The following is a 16523-nucleotide window of genomic DNA, read 5'->3' on the forward strand; positions in this document are numbered from 1 at the left end:
GAATTCCACTGAATATTCAAGAACCTTTGCTTGTTTGGTCCACTCATTTGGAATATACAACAGCACAAGCTCCCTGAAACAGATTAATCAATATTATGTCTTAGATTTGAAAAATGTAATAAAACTAATGATCGAATCAAAGGAAGAATACTGACCCTAAAAAAAAAAGAAAAAAACACTAGTGTGGTTTCTGACATTTTGTTCTCTCAGAGAGTGCATCAAAACTGCGCTAGCTTTGTGGTTTACTTTATTGAAGTTTTGCCATCTGCTACTTCACCTGGTTTGGTTTGTAACCGGTTATGGTATTTAGGCCCTGCCACAGTTGTCGGGTATTTTCACCAGATCTCCAATTCACCTGGTAATCAGCTTTTTTACAGATCATGGTATAAGGTTCATCAACTAATTTGTTCAAAAGTTTGAAATTCCTATTAGGAGTAAAAGTTGTAACTGCAAATATGTCACACTTCTTACTGGCAAGCAACTGAGATTGGAAGCTGGCAATAAATTTGTAATCTCAGTTTTGCAATTTTTGTTTCTATTGTGATCAATTGGCTCTTTTAAGGAATGTTAATATTCAAAGTGAATTATTAAATTAACACAGCAATCAATACATTTTAACACAGTAATTAACACAGCAAAATTAACAGAGCAAAATTAGCACAGCAAAATTAGCACAGCAAAATTAGCACAGCAAAATTAACACAGCAAAATTAACACATTTTAGTTTCAGTTACTGCTTTTCTATCTTTTTAACCCTTTTAATAATAAAAGCAAAGATACGAAAAACAAATATAAAGTATTGATATTAGTGTTTAAATTGAATGAAAGGTTGATGACAAAGTTGACTAACAAATTGATAGAGAATGTAACAAAACTAATGCTGCTAAAAGATTTATTGAACTTCTCTCATTTTACTAATTTCGTATTGTTCCAGATTCGGATGAGGAAGTACTTACCTGCAAAAAAATGAAGCGGAAACCTCGACAAGATAGTGATGAGGATTTGAGCAACAGCGAAGAAGTTGGTAACTCCAAGTTGAATATTGCGACTGATAATGAGGTTAAAAACTTGATTCGTAATTGTACAGTTAAAAGCAGGAGGATGATAATGAACAGTGATGAGAGTGACTCCGATGTTGACAGTCAATGCCAACCAAGAATAATAAAATCCAGTTCTATAAGAGATGAAGATGAGGAATTATCCGGGAAAGACATGCCGCATAGAAGTTGTAGTTTTGATGGTTCTTCAGAAGTTCAGATTAGTAAAAGTTCAGTGCATTATGAAGGACAAGCAAATCAAAGGATCAAATCTTCGAGATCACGAGACAAAAAGCAGAAACAATTGGAGGTAGTTGAGAAGCTGCAAAAGAAACAAAAAAAACAGGTATAAAAATCAATTTTCAATATTGATGAAAGGCATTTAAAAGTTGTATATAGATTATTTTTTAAAGAAGGTTTTTATCTTGTTGAAGTGATTAATTAGATTAATCATATTAGATTCTCTGATCTATTTTAACTCAAGGAAGTGTCGACAGAGTTGAAGACAGCAGATGAGAGTGGCTGTCTGCTGAACAACAGTGATCTATTTGAGACCGAAATGGATGATGAGTATGAAGTCAATAAAAATGAAGAGTTTTCGTTAGATGCCATACGAGCAGCAGTGAAAAAGAAAGTGAACCAACCCAAAGTAAGTGTTTTTTTTAAAAAAAAAGATGCTCATTTGCAAATTTAGTATCACCATGTTAACTGTAGTTGAAGAATAGCACCATCTTTAAACTGTCTTGTTTTATTTTTAACACGTTATTCTAGGTCTCAACAATGTTAGTTATGAAATCCGACAGATAAATTTGGTATTATTTTCTGTAGAACAGAGGTAGGTAAGGAAAGATTTATTCAGCAGGTTGATAATTACATGAGATGGCCTAAGTTCAAGATGGTAAGTAGAAACGTCAAAAGTATTGAGCGCAATGAACAAAAGTGCTGAAGAAACTAGAGATGTGTTTTTCCCCCCCATCCACCCAAATTGCTCTGGTAATCACTAGTTAAAGGGGCACTGGAGGTAGCAGTTTTCATGTTAATTAAGAAGGTAAAATCATTTATCTTTGACATTGACCTTAATAAATAATTTGATAATATATTTGTAAAATGAAAGGTAGCTAAACATCTGAAGTTAAATTAAAATCATTATTAAACTCAAACAATTTTGAGAAAGGAATACCATGGCTTTCCAATTCATCTTGAAACAGATGTGAGCATGGATCTGTATTTCTGACCTGGCACACGACCTGACCATTAATTTCAGTAGTCTGAACACTGAGAAATTTCGGCCATCTGTAGTTCTGCTGATAGAAATTTGGTTAAGTTTGAACTGAAATTAAATTATATCTGTTCGCACTTCAATAACTTCTAATTTGCCTTGGTCAGAACTTATGTATGAAAGTATTCTTCTAAAATTAAGATGAATAAGGACTCCACATGGATTCAGATTTTCTGTTCCCTGCCACCTCTCAAATTGAGTTATTTAGTCAAGTTTGTCGAGAGCACTTATATTCCATTTTAATGAGGATTTCTTCAGTACAGATGGACCACAATTTGATCACACATTTAATCATGGAATGTATTTCTTAGTTTGTTGTTTCAATTCTAGAGCTGGAAATGTGGTCCTTCTGATAATCTCCATGATGAGGAGCGTGAGGAGCAAGTACAAAAAGATGGAAAAAAGGTGAGCGCACATATGAACCTTAATTATGTCATTGGTTAACATGTTCTCTTGCATCCCATCTGCAATTTCAGAAAAAAACTTATCTAAAATTACAGGTCAACTCCGTTTTTAAAATTTTTCAGATAAATTAGGACATCCGAAACAGATCAAAAATCCTCATTTATCCAAAAATATTTTGGAGCCGAACAGACTAGGACCTCTGGGTCTGGTGCTGGCAGCACCAGCGGATCTCGGGCTCCCGGCGGGAGCAGGACCTTGGTGGGGAAGTGTCAGTGATTGGTGGTGGCCAGCATTTTTTTTGGGGTGGGGGGGAGAATTAAACATTATTTTAATGCTTAAAAAGCCATACCTTGTTGTTTGTTGTTATTTAAATACTGTTACAAATGATTTGCTGTTGCTACTGGGCTGTTTTTTAAAAATGACCAGTTCTCCAAAAAAAAAGTTTATCCGAAATCGGACTGGTCCCAACCAGTTCGGATAATCAGAGTTGTATGGTATATCAGTGGTCAATATAAAATAAAATCTCCTCAGAATTAAGATTTATTGACAGTGTGTGCATTTTATATATATATATGTGTGTGTGTGTATATGTGTGTGTGTGTGCGTGTGTATAGAACATCACATAAAGCCCTGAGATTCTTTTTCCTGCGGGTGAGGCAGAATTTTTATTGGTAGTGCAACAAAAATGCACAACGAACACATGTAAACAAATATATAAATGTAAAACAACCATGCAATCGATGGGGTAAAACATAAAGTGCAAAAGTAAGAATCCTTAAATGAGTCCCTGGTGGAGTTTATTGTTGAGGAGTCCGATGGTGGAGGGGTAGCAGCTGTTCCTGAACTTGGAGGTACGAGTCATGTGGCAGCTATACCTCTTTCCTGATGGCAGCAGTGAGAACCGAGCATGTGCTGGCTGGTGTGGATCTTTGATGATTACTGCTGCTCTCCCAATGGCAGTGTTCTCTGGAGATGCTCTTGATGGTGGGGAGGGTTTTTCTTGTGATGTCCTGGGCTGTGTCCACTACCTTTTGCAAGGCTTTATGCTCAGGGGTATTGGTGTCCCGATAGCAGACTGTGATGCAGCCGGTCATCACACTTTCCACCACATCTCTGTAGAAATTTGCTGGGGTTTCAAATATCATACTTAACCTCTGCAAACTCCTGAGCAATGGAAATTCACCAAGACAAATGGTTACTTAAACAAAAATAATTTTTAATTTTCTTTAAATATAAAAAAAGATCAAATTTTAACTTTGCAATATTTCATCATATTTAAATAAGTCAAAGCTCATGATTTTTCTTTCCAAAGTGGATAACCTCACATTTACCAATGTTCTACTGTTATGAACCCAGAGGACCACAAAACCCAGCAGCAATAGAAATTCACCAAGACAAATGGTTACTTAGACAAAAGTAGTTTTTAATTCTCTTTAAACACTAAAAAGATCAAACTTTAACTTATTACACTTAGCTTAACCTAACAACCCCCTGCTAATTCTAAGTGCACATGTATGTAATGTGTGTAAGTTCAGAAAAGTTCTTTAATTCATAGTCCAATCTCACTTCTCACTCCTTCAAGTTCACCGGTATCAGGCAGTTCTTATACTATGCTCAGAATTTAACATTTATTAATTTTCACCAAGTTTTGGTGTTTAAAAGTAATTGGTTACCGCTCAGGAAGGTTCTCGTTGGTTTCAGAGAGATTTGGATACACAAACTGATTCCCTCCAATCAGCCACTTCAGTTTCTTGCCGAAGAAACTTGTCCCATCAGGGTTTTCCAAATGATAATCTTTTCTTCTGCAGGTCACCACAGAATTCCTTTTTGTTTCCCTTATTTCAGGTGAAACACTCTAGCCAGCTATTTCCTCTTGTATGGACCACAAGGATTTTGAACAGGCTGAATTCAGAACTCACAACCCGTCTTCAAAATGGGGTTTTTAAATAATTCTGCAGAAATCAGTTCTCTCTCTCTCTCTCTCTCTCTTAGAGAAAGCCTGTTTGGAATTTTCTCATTCTCACTCTCCCTCCCCTTTCAAAACCACATGATCTTGGAACAGCAAACTGCAACCAGACAGATTGCAGCGCTATTCATCTTTTGCTTTCAAAACAATAATCCATTATTCCATACCATGTTCATTTAACACCTACTCGTGAATTCCTTCAGCAAAGCAGTTTTCGTTGTTTTTTCAAAGGCACTGGGCCTGGAGTGTGTAGTTTGAACAGAGCTCTTGCATTTTACATGAGATCTGTTTTGTGAATTGTTTGTTTGGGACCTACACTAAAACCCCAATCTAACTTTTCCAAAAACATATCTAGGCATTAAATAAAATATATAATCCATCACAGTCCTCATCTGCTAGATCTTTCCACCACTCATTGTCTATATCTCTCTGCAGACTTTGTATCCTCCAATTAGCTTTTTGACTCAATTTAGACCTTTGCTCTTTATTGTTTGAGTTCTTACATGCAGACATATGTCAATATTTTTTCAGAGATTGGTAGAAGCGTGGATTTGGTTTACCAACTATGCATGTGTGATTATTTGCTTGCTTGTCAATGGGTAGTAAAAGAATAAACTATTCTGCTCCAAAATGGTATTTTTCAATCCAGCTTCAATTTATCATAACCTTGTGTTTGATGACTTTTTGTTTCTATCAATCTTTTTGTCACCAGTCCTAAAATGTTTCTTTATGTTAAACAAACACCATAAGTTATGATTTCAATGAACAGTTACTTATTTAATTAGCAATAGGTGTTATAGCAGTGTCTGTTGTTGGTAAAATTAAGTATTTTGAGTTGGGAAGGAAGCACAGGATATACATTAACACTTAGCTGACTAAGGGTATTAAATCTTGGCCATCATCTACCATGGGATGAGTATTTTGTTTTGAATACATAACAGAAACATTTTGCATGGCATCTTGACATGTTCTTGTATAATACAGAAAGAATAGGCAAATCTGAGTGATGGCCAGATGCATTTCCTGGTCTTGAATTACTTAGGACCACCTCCTCTTTGAGATATTCAAAATTCACATCTTTACCTCTGTGGAAAAATCACAAGCGTTAATGTAAACATTTGGAACATAATTATTATCAAATGGTCTTGACAAATTCAGCTGCCAGCTAATCTGCAGATTGTGCTCAGTTTACGTTAATGACTGTGTAATAGATAATGTTTGAAGAATATTTTTGTAATGGAAGCTTATCTGTAGTGTTTTTACTTTAGGCAATGTATTTTCTGCTTTGTTCAAAATGAAGTTATAACCTCATCTAAAATTTATAAGATGAACACAGATATAAGGATTATTGAGGACAAGATTAAGGGATAATTAGATATATCCAATGCAAGATGCATCTGGCATTGATTCCTTGAAAAAATAATCTTTTGGTTTATTTTGATTCAGATGATTATTTTGAGTCCCTCTATCATTATTGTTTCTCTTCTTCAGAAGGTACGTACAGAGAGGAAGGCAGCCAAAATGAGTAAGGAGGCAATGCGTCAGATTCACAGTGAAACTCAACGATTGTTGCGAGGTGATCTTGAAGAATTTACAGGCATTTGTATTTCTTCTAGTTTTTTGGTATTTTTTCAGAGATGTGTTTCATTGAATTTTCCAAAATCTTCTGGAGCTATTTCCTCTTGTATGGACCACAAGGATTTTGAACAGGCTGAATTCAGAACTCACAACCCGTCTTCAAAATGGGGTTTTTAAATAATTCTGCAGAAATCAGTTCTCTCTCTCTCTCTCTCTCTCTCTCTCTCTCTTAGAGAAAGCCTGTTTGGAATTTTCTCATTCTCACTCTCCCTCTGGTATTAGGATTGTTTAAGGATATTTGGCAATATTTTTTTTCCCATTACATTTGCTTTTTGAGGTTTTTTTTGTACCTGATACACTAATTTATAATCCGAGAAGTGTTGTAATTGCGTGATTTATATTAAAAAAAACTGGTTGGTAAAATTCATTCCTTGATTATCAAGCCAAGTTTATTGTCACCCGATTGCACATGTACAACCTGACGAAACAAGTTTTCCAGTCCTTGGCGCAAAACACGCAGATGCACAACAAGACATAATGAGTTTACAAACAAATAGTACACATGCATATACAAATTAATAAATATTGTGTATGAATGCGAGAGTCTCAGATGGTTAGTGTAAGCAGCTCCTTTGGTCGTTCAGCATTCTCACTGCCCATGGGAAGAAACGGTTCCTCAGCCTGATGGTGCTGGCTCTGATCCTCCTGGATCTCTTTCTCTTATGCGAGCAGCTGAAAGATGCTGTGTACAGGGTGGAAGGGGTCCTCAACAATTTTGCATGCCCTCTTCGGACAATGACCCCAGTCAATCGTGTCGATTGAGGGGAGGGAAATTCCTGTGCTCCTCTCTGCCATTCTTGTAGTCCTGTGGATTGACCTCTAATCCATTTTTCTGCAGCAACAATACCAAACTGTGATGCAGCTGGCCAGGGCGCTCTCGATAGAGCCCCTGTAGAAGGTTAACATGATGGCCTTGCCCACTTCAGCCTTCTCAGGAAATGCAGTCACTGTGGCACATTCCTGACAAGTGAGGAGATGTGTCTCCATGACAGGTCATTAGTTAAGTGAACTCCAAGGAACTTGGTGCTCTCCACTACAGAGTTGCTGATGTGTAGTGCAGGATTGTTGTTCCTTGTCCTCCTGAAGTCCATGATCATCTCCTTTATCTTGTTTACATTGAGACTTAGGTTGTTACTCTTGTACCATATCATAAGATTTTCCACCTCTTATCTGCTGATTAGGTCAACTATTGTTGTGTTATCTGCAAATTTGATTACACTATTGGAGCTGGATCTCATGGGTCAGTAACATGAACAGGAGCAGACTGAACACACAGCCTTGAGGTGTGACAGTGCTCAATGTTCTTCTACCAACCTGGACAAATTGTGGTCTTTCCATTAGGAAGTCCAGAATCCAGTCACAGAGAGGGGTGTTAAATTTCAGTGAGGATAGAGTCTCTACCAGCCTCTGGGGAATGATTGTATTAAACATCGAGCTGAAGTCAGTGAACATCAGCCTGGTGTATGAGGCATCGTTCTCCAGGTGGGTCAGGACGGAGTAAAGGGACAAGGGTATAGCATCATTTTATTGTGTGATCAATGCTGTAACTAAAGGAAAAAAAGCAATCGATGAGAATATCATCAATATTGTCAACCATCGCAATTGATCATTCAGGTTCTTTTGGGGGTGGGGGGGGTCGTTTTTGGGAAGAAGTGTGGAGAGGAAAGACTCTGCTATTGTCCTTGACTAGTTCTAGCTTGTAGCTTGGAAAGCCTGTGCTTGACGACAAAGTTGAGAACAACAAAATATTACTAATACAGTTATCTTGTTTTCTCAGAGGCAAATTTATCTTTGCCCTATCACCTGCCAGAACCAAAAACCATTCATGATTTCTTCAAGAAGCGCCATCGCCCAGTCTGCCAGGGAAGTGTCATGTCATTGCTCAAGTAAGTGTGTATTGTTATGGAGAAGCAATAACTTGTATGTCCAAAGCATTGCCTACTGCATGGTGCATTTCTTGATTATGAAACACTTTCTATTCCTCGTAGTGTGAATGCAATAATTTAGTTTATTTTGTACTTACTACTCCAGAAAACCTCATGGTTGCAATGGAGAGAATCGCTGCATTCCGTGCTGCAACTTTTTTTTTAACATTGGCTTCTTTTAGACAGTGATTCAGCTAGTTGCCAGGTGTTGGAATCTGGGGCAAAAAAAAGGAACATTGTGTTTGGGGGTGGCAGGGAAGGAAACGTTGATATTTTGGATCAAGCAGCGTTTGTGTAAAGGAATAAAATTACCTTTTCAAGCCAATGCCCTTTCATCAGAACTGATGTTGTAAAGCAGAGTGAGACTCTTGATGAGGACTGGGTCGTGTTCCCCTGACTTCCACCTGAAGGTCACAATCATCTCTTTGGTTTTGCTGATGTTGAGCGCAAGGTTGTTGTCATTACACCATTCAACGAGCTGATCCATCACCCTCCTGTACACGTCCTCATTGCCGTTTGTGATTCTGCCACCAATTGTGGTGTCATCGGCAAACTTGTAGATGGCATTGGAATCGTGCCTGGCCACACAGTCATGGGTGAATAATGAGTGGAGGTCTAACCACAGATCCTTGGGGTGCACCTGTATTGATAGTCAGTGAGCAGACATTGTTTCCAGTTTGTACTGACTGTGACCTTCTGAGAAAATCAAGGATACATTGACAGAGTTTGTAGCTTCTTGACCAGCATTGAGGAAATAATGGTATTGAAGGCCAAGCTGTTGACGATGAAGAGCAGCCGTATGTATGAATTTCTGTTTTCGAGGTGATCCAGAGCGGAGCTGTGGAGTGATTGTGACGAAAAGCTAATTGCAGTGGCTCCAGATCTGGAGGAAAAATATGAGGGTGGTGGACTGAAAAGGGATAAAAATAACAGCTTGCCAATCTCTAGTTTTATCTGTATCTTTTTTTTTACACCTGCTCAAAGCTGACATTTCTCTTGCTTGTTCAGATTTTCTTGTCAGTTTTCCATTTGTTTTCTTCACCCCTTCACCTTGCCTGCAATTTGAAATGGGCTTGATTTCTTCCTTTCCTCAGTTTTGATTAAAGGTCTTTGATCTGAAATAAGTACTTTGAGCATTTTGATTATATCATTTGTGGTTAAAGATTATTCCTGGATTTGTGGCTGAACAATGCACAATTTTCTTTCAGATCAGCTAAGTATCAACCTTGCTTACAGCTGGAAACCTCTGATTACACAACAGATGTTGAATCGTTAAAAGACATCCCTCAAGATGATGGGGCAAGCAAAATCTCTGCTTCAGCACTGATTCCGGAAATGGAAGAATCCCTTTTAAACAATTTGCATAATAAAGAAAATATTTACCCTGACTGCTCCGGGAGTGAAATTCACATTGAAAAGAATGAAGAACGACAACAAGAAATGGTTAAACATTTGAATATTTCCACTGACATGGAAAGCAGAACAAAAGATTACCTGAATCTCGAGCATCACACAGAATCTGACCATCATTCTTTCTCTTTGAAGCCAATTGAGGAAACTGGGTCAAGTGAAAATCTTACAATTATGCCCAAGGATTCTCACACAGATAAAATAGTTCTTGAGAGTGTGGTTGGGCTCTCCAGTGATGTCTCGAGAGTTGCACAAGAAGAGAAGCAGCAGTTGGAGGCTGCTTCAATGAACAAGCAAAGAAAATCAAAATTGGAAAAATTACGGGTGCTGGGAGTGGATCTAACATTCAAACCTCGCCTTTGTGCTAATGATGGTGCATTTGTTAACCTGGAGGAGCCAAAAGTAAACAAAGGTTATCTTTTTCATCCGTTGTATTTAGAAATTAAGTGACATTTTTCTTGAGGGTCATTTATGAGAAATTAACTTCTGGTCTGCTGAATTTATCACAATGCCACATCAGGTTGGAGCATCTAAAAAAATGATAAGGTACAAAGTGCCACTTCAGATGAATTTCTGTAGGGCCAAATAGTGAAAGGTGACCGTTTATTTACCTTCAGAAAGAAGATATTTCATAAAAGTGCACCTCTGGTCACCCTTAAGCATTATTTAACTTCATTGTTGGAGGGTGGATCCAGTAGGCAAACTATATTAGAACATGTATCATGATTTTTATTTAAGACAGAATCATTGAATTTTTAGAAAGTTTTTTGGCATTGTTTGATCCTGAAGTTCAGTCAAATTATTCAGCTTGCCAATTCTATGATTACAATAATTGTGAATATCAAAGAATGATACTGTGCAAGCCTTTGAAAAAAAAATCCATACCAATTTAATGAGCCCCTTACTTTAGATACTCGTTCTTCATTTAGTTATCTAATTCCCAGTTATTTAATGTTTCCATGGTCCTTTTAGGTATTGCATTTGAGAGATAAATAAACTCCACCTCTTTTTGGAGTAAACTGAACTCTGGCTTGGTTGTATTTTTGAGGAAGCTTTCAATTTCATTAAAGTTTGTATGTTTCCATGCATGTTATGGGTGTAATTGTACTTTTTAATGAATCAAGTAAATTTCAATTGAACAGAATTGAATTCAATAGAGATTTCTTTCTATTCATCACACAATCTTTGACAAGCATTTTCATGAATTTGTTTTGTACTCAGAGCTTCAAGCATTAAAGGAGCGTTTCCTCAAGCATGGCATCAAATCTGTTAAGCAGAGTCAAGAGCACCATGTTGAACTTAACATTATTCGTAAAACTACCACTGCTGAGGGGAAGGAGGAGCTCAAAGCAGATTCTGTAACTGTGATCTTGGGCAAGAACGAAATGGAAGAATATGTGCCAACAAAACCAGGCAAGTAATAAATACAGATTGTTGATCAAATTGATCTTTAGTTTTCAGCTTAAGGTTGAATGTAGATCCTGCACCATAATCAATCCCTTCTCTGGCCAAAGGTCTATGCATATATTCAGTACAGCTTTTAAAATGAATGGGGTTCAGTGACTGCTTTGGCACTATTTACAGTATGGGATTTGCCTTTAGTTCTGACATTCACGTGCAATCTGTTCCCACTAAACCATATTTGCTTGTTTGTTATTGTAGATTTATTCTAAATTTATGTTGATCACACTTTTCAACCAATTTTCAAATCTATTTGTTTAGAAAATGGAAAGGAGTTGAAAACAATCAATCACCTTGTCAAATCTGTTTACTGTGTTATGAAGTAGTTTGAGAAATGGAAAGTGAATGAAGTAGAATAAATGAAGGTCGAAAGCAAAACATATTGCCAATCTCATAAAGCTGATAACATTTCAAAGTTGGTTTCATTGTGCATGAAACAATATATTGTACTCCTCTTTCATTGCCAATATTTTGGCTTTGTTCTTTTTTCCCCAGGTAAATCTGTAAATGTAAATGCAATCAGAATATATATATATTTTTTAAACTTTATTTAAAATTTTATGACATGAATAAAATAAAAATTACGTTTAAAGAAATAATAAAAAATAAGATGATAAAAATTAGAATACTACATCATTAAACTACACAAATTAACCCCCCCCATAATTATAACACAACATTAATCATCTAATTTAAAATTAATCCAACCCTCCCCCCAAAATAAAGAGTGAAGAATTAATTAACAATGTTGTAAATAAAATAGAAAAAAACCCGCTTACAAAAAAAGGATAAAACTTAACAAAAAAATTACTAACAACAAAAAAATATCAATACTAAAATAATACCCTTAAACATATATTTAAATCAAACATAATTCATGTATTTAACAAATGAAATCCACTTTAAAACTAAATTCAAATATTAAAATCATATATCAACCACATATCTGTTATACAAAAAATCATAATTAATAATACGTAAATACAGAATTTCCATTAATACCGTTTCCTTTATAATTCATCGAGAGAACAAAAACATCCCTTAGAAAAACAATCAGATAAACTTTTTATTCCCTTCCCCTCCCCTTATATAAAAAAGAAAAAAAAGTTCAAACTCTTATAAAATTCTCCATATTCTTCATTTATAACATCTTCAAAATTCTCTATCGAAATTAACTTAATTTTATTAAACTCTTCTCCCTCAATGTATTTGTACTTAATTTTCTTCTTCTTCTTATCACCTTTCCCCTCATCTTCCTCTTCATCTAATTCAACATCCTCAATTTTTGACTTATTATCTTCTGTGACATCATCCTCTTAAAAAAGAAAGAGAAAAAACCACCCCCCCCAAAAAAAGAGAAAAAAAAGGAGAGAAAAAAACCTCCTAATTCCAATCAGAAAACAAAAAGAGTTAAAAAATATATATATATTTATTTTAAAATAATAATTTAAAAAAAACCTTCACTTCTTAACCCAAAAATTAAAAAGAAAAAAATCAGGTCGGAGGTCACAACTACCTCCTCCTGTTTAAACCACACAAAGCGGTAACTCCCCCAAAATATTGGGTGTGAGATAACTCACAGGTAGCTGATGACTTCTGGAAACTAGTGCCCACCCAGTTCCCTCTCCCAACTCCCATTTCATTAAACTATCATCATTATTTAAACTCTTCTCAAAAAAAAGATAAAAGATTTATTTTTTAAAATCAACATTACCACTTCGGTCACCATTGCTTCCATTTCTTTTAAAAATCTGGATCCCACCTTACATCTCTACTCTCTTTGGAGACCTTGAAGGACTACATCGTTCCTGAAACTGCATGATTGGTAGAGACTGAGCAAAGTCCATAACCTCTTTAGGATTGTCAAAGAACTTTGGCTAATTTCCATCCTAAAAAATCTTCAGTACCGTAGAATGCCTGAATGTTGCCTTATGTCTTTTTTTCCACAACCGTTCTTTTACAGAATTAAATTTGCGTCGTTGAAACATAATTTCTTGACTCAAATCTTGATAGAAGAAAACAGGATTATTCTGAACCATCAAAGGAGATCTATTTTGCTGGGCATTTCTAGTAACTGTACGTAAAATTGTCTCTCTGTCACAATAGTTTAAACAACGGATCAAAACAGATCTTGGATTCTGTCCTGAAAAAAATTTTCTTCTTAAAACTCTATAAGCACGTTCCAGTATTAAACCTTCAGGGAATTTATCCTGTCCTAACACTCGTGGAATCCATTCAGTAAAAAATTTTCTTGGATCTGGTCCTTCTATGCCTTCTGGCAAACCAACAATTTTCACGTTGTTCCGTCTAGATTGATTCTCCAAATAATCAACCTTTTTTGCTAAATTTTTATTTTGGATCTGCAATGTTTCAATTATTCTATTTTCATCTTGCAGTTGATCCTGTGCATCGACTAAACCTTGATCACACATTTCAAATCTTTCAATGGTTTCAAGCTTAAAAGCTCCATTAATGACTTCCGCCATCGCATTAATCTTGGAAATAAACAGGTTCACAAAATTAGCGAAGTGACTCGATACAGAATATATCTTATCTTCAAGATCCTTAACAGACATTTCAACAGAAGTAGATTCAGGCATAATGGGGTCTTGCTGTTCCTTGGAGACCACGGGATCTTCTGTCCCTTCCCTTAATTTAGTATCTTTTCTAGCAGTTTGACTTCGTATAAAAATCCCTCTCAAAGTCGCAATGCCAGGAGACTGAAGATCAGGGTTATCTTTAAGCCAAATCTCTTTAATCATCTTCACTGAATCGATGTCTGGAAAAACCGTTGTAATTGAAGATGCATTTTGCAGCGCCACCACTGTAGCAGTCGAATGACAACTCTTTAACTCTCCAGCTGGTGGCGCCCCAGCTGATTCAACTGTCAAAGCCTCAGCAACAGCACCCACAGTGGCCGTTGTGTGAAATACTGGCACCCGTCCAGCTCCTTGGTCCGAAAGCTGTTGAATGCGACCTTCAAAGAGCCTCACCGGCTTAAAACGGAGCTTCAATGCCGAATTCTGCACGTCCTCCTCTGGATCCATTCTACGCTGAGTCCTGGCTTCTTGTAAACAATTTCGGAAAATGTAGTTTTTTACATCTGTTGATGTTTTCTTTTACCTCTTTTTTTGCATATAAACCATCAGGCACTAATCCAACACCACTTATTATTTATAAACTTTTAAAAGAACTTTAATGGGCACTTAAAGACAAAACAATAAATCATAGTCAGGAGAGGTCTGGAAGGCACGTCTGTTCCCTACGCCATCTTGCCACACCCCCCGAATCAGAATATTCTTAATGCAGCTCCTATATATCTCATTTCTTTGACTGAAGGCCATTGAATTAAAAGCTTTGACAAGTACTCTGTAAATTAGTTTTGCAGGAAATGGCAGAAGGGTTTTTCTGGTTATATATTTTGGAGCTTTAATTAATGCCTTGTTCTTTGTTGCGCGATGCAGGGGAGAAACTTCAAGTTTTGAAAGCCAAACTTCAGGAAGCCATGAAAGTACGGCGGTTAGAAGAACGCCAGAAACGACAAGAACTGTACAAACTTGATAATGAGCAGGGTTTTGAGGATGAAGAGGATGAAGAAGAAGAGCTGACAGAATCTGAAGCAGAGGAATCTGAGGTACATTCAATCTTAGATTTTTTAAAAACTTGACAACAGAAAAAAAGGCCAAGAAAACAATTATTATACAAGTATTCCCAATCTATGCTAAAAATTATTTTCTCCACTTCGACCATTCTGTTGATGTATACTGTGATGATGTGCAGAGGAAAGGGAGGGACAGGTGGCAGACAGGTTCACATTCATTCTATAACCTGCTCTATCCTTTGTATTGCTGGTTCAGATAAAAATATAAATCTTGATTACTTGAACTCAGTTAATCAAAATACATTTATGAAGATGAAGGAAATTTATTTTAGTATGGAAACTAGAAATGCTCAAAAATATTTCTATATTTAAAATATTTTCCCTGAATATTGGCATCAAAATCATGAAACATACTAACATTTGGCAGTTTAGTTCATGAGAAAGAAAGCTTTAGGCTGTGGTGTTCTTTGTGGTTTAAGTTGGTAAGCACACAAGTGGCCAATAATATTTGTTCCAATATAATATGATACTGGTTTATGGGAGGATAAAATAGACCATTGATTGCTTAATAAATGGTGGGATACTGAAAATAGTAGAAGAATGGAGAAACCTTGGTGCAGGTTGACAGATCCCTGAAGATGGCAAGACCAGTAGATAAGAAAATTATTGTAACATTGTAACTTAAGTAGGGAGGTCATGCTGGATCTGTGTAAAACTAGTTAAGAAAAATGTATATACACTATACCCCAATTTACAAATACTCACTTTACGCAGAAACCTGTGTTCGCTATCCAATAGTAGTGAATGGGTCTTCACTTTACATCATTTCCGCTTATGAAAAGTTTCATAGGAACGCTCTACTTTCGTAAAGCGGGATATACCTGGGTCAACACTTCGGTGTGTTGCAGTACAAGAATTTTATGAAAACATTGCTCGGGCTCCAGTTCCAGTTATGTGGCGAAATTGGAATTGTTTTCTTTGGGACAAAGAATGGGCAGAGGCATTTAAGTGGGATCTATAAAATTGGGAGTCCGCACAAGAAGATCCCAGTTCCCTTAAGAGATCAAAAACTGGGGAGCATGCATTTAAGGTAATTTTAGAAGGATAAAAATTAACTAAATGTTTTTGTTCATTGACTAGGAATTGTTCACTCAATCTGAAATATTGGTGAGGATAACACTGTACATTGAAGTATTCTGATTGAACATTTGGAGTTCTATAACCTGCTATTGTTTTGCATAAGGATAGGATGTTCTAAGAGCCTGATTTTATTATTTTTACTTTTGGTTCAGTTTTGGCATATTCAAACAAACACCCTTCTCGCGTATTTTGATATCCAAGTACTTGTGGCAGCGATCTTTGAATTTGTCAATTAATTTTTTTTCTTGCATTAATAGCAGTGAATATGTATTTGTTTTAGACTGCAGAATTACTTGGTGATGGAGAGGACCCAGTGGTGGAAGCAGGTTATGACTCCCAGTCTACTGATGCAGCACAGAGTAGGTGAAACCCAATTAAAAGTCACTTCCCCATTTGACTCAATCTCCCTTTCTCTTTCCTCTTTTCTGTGTGATGTACAACAAATCATTTGACATTTAAGAAGTTTTCTTGTATGTCGAAAAATTTTCATATTCTACATTAAATGTGGAATTTTCCTAATTTCTCTGTGGTTGAATATACCATAGTAAGATTTTGTTTGGCCTGTTTATTTAGTTCAGTATTTTGATTTGGAAATGTTCACAAAATGACCTTTTCTCAAAGTCACTGAAGCCACATTTACTGAGGGAAATTTTTTAGTGCA

The 16523-nt window shown here is 36.3% G+C and overlaps 1 protein-coding gene across 1 annotated transcript in view; it reads left to right on the forward strand.

Moving 5' to 3' along the window:
• The window catches only part of LOC138741927 (claspin), a 45450-nt gene that overhangs the window by 9335 nt on the left and 19592 nt on the right, over nucleotides 1–16523 (forward strand). The window contains exons 3-11 of the mRNA XM_069896144.1: nucleotides 935–1383; nucleotides 1522–1686; nucleotides 2647–2721; nucleotides 6179–6263; nucleotides 8103–8211; nucleotides 9459–10072; nucleotides 10882–11073; nucleotides 14586–14755; nucleotides 16143–16221. Of these exons, the coding sequence (XP_069752245.1) occupies nucleotides 935–1383; nucleotides 1522–1686; nucleotides 2647–2721; nucleotides 6179–6263; nucleotides 8103–8211; nucleotides 9459–10072; nucleotides 10882–11073; nucleotides 14586–14755; nucleotides 16143–16221 (1938 nt within the window). The remainder of the gene's footprint in view (nucleotides 1–934; nucleotides 1384–1521; nucleotides 1687–2646; nucleotides 2722–6178; nucleotides 6264–8102; nucleotides 8212–9458; nucleotides 10073–10881; nucleotides 11074–14585; nucleotides 14756–16142; nucleotides 16222–16523) is intronic.

Source organism: Narcine bancroftii, chromosome 8, assembly GCF_036971445.1.
Source record: "Narcine bancroftii isolate sNarBan1 chromosome 8, sNarBan1.hap1, whole genome shotgun sequence".
NCBI classification, from domain to species: Eukaryota; Metazoa; Chordata; class Chondrichthyes; order Torpediniformes; family Narcinidae; genus Narcine; species Narcine bancroftii.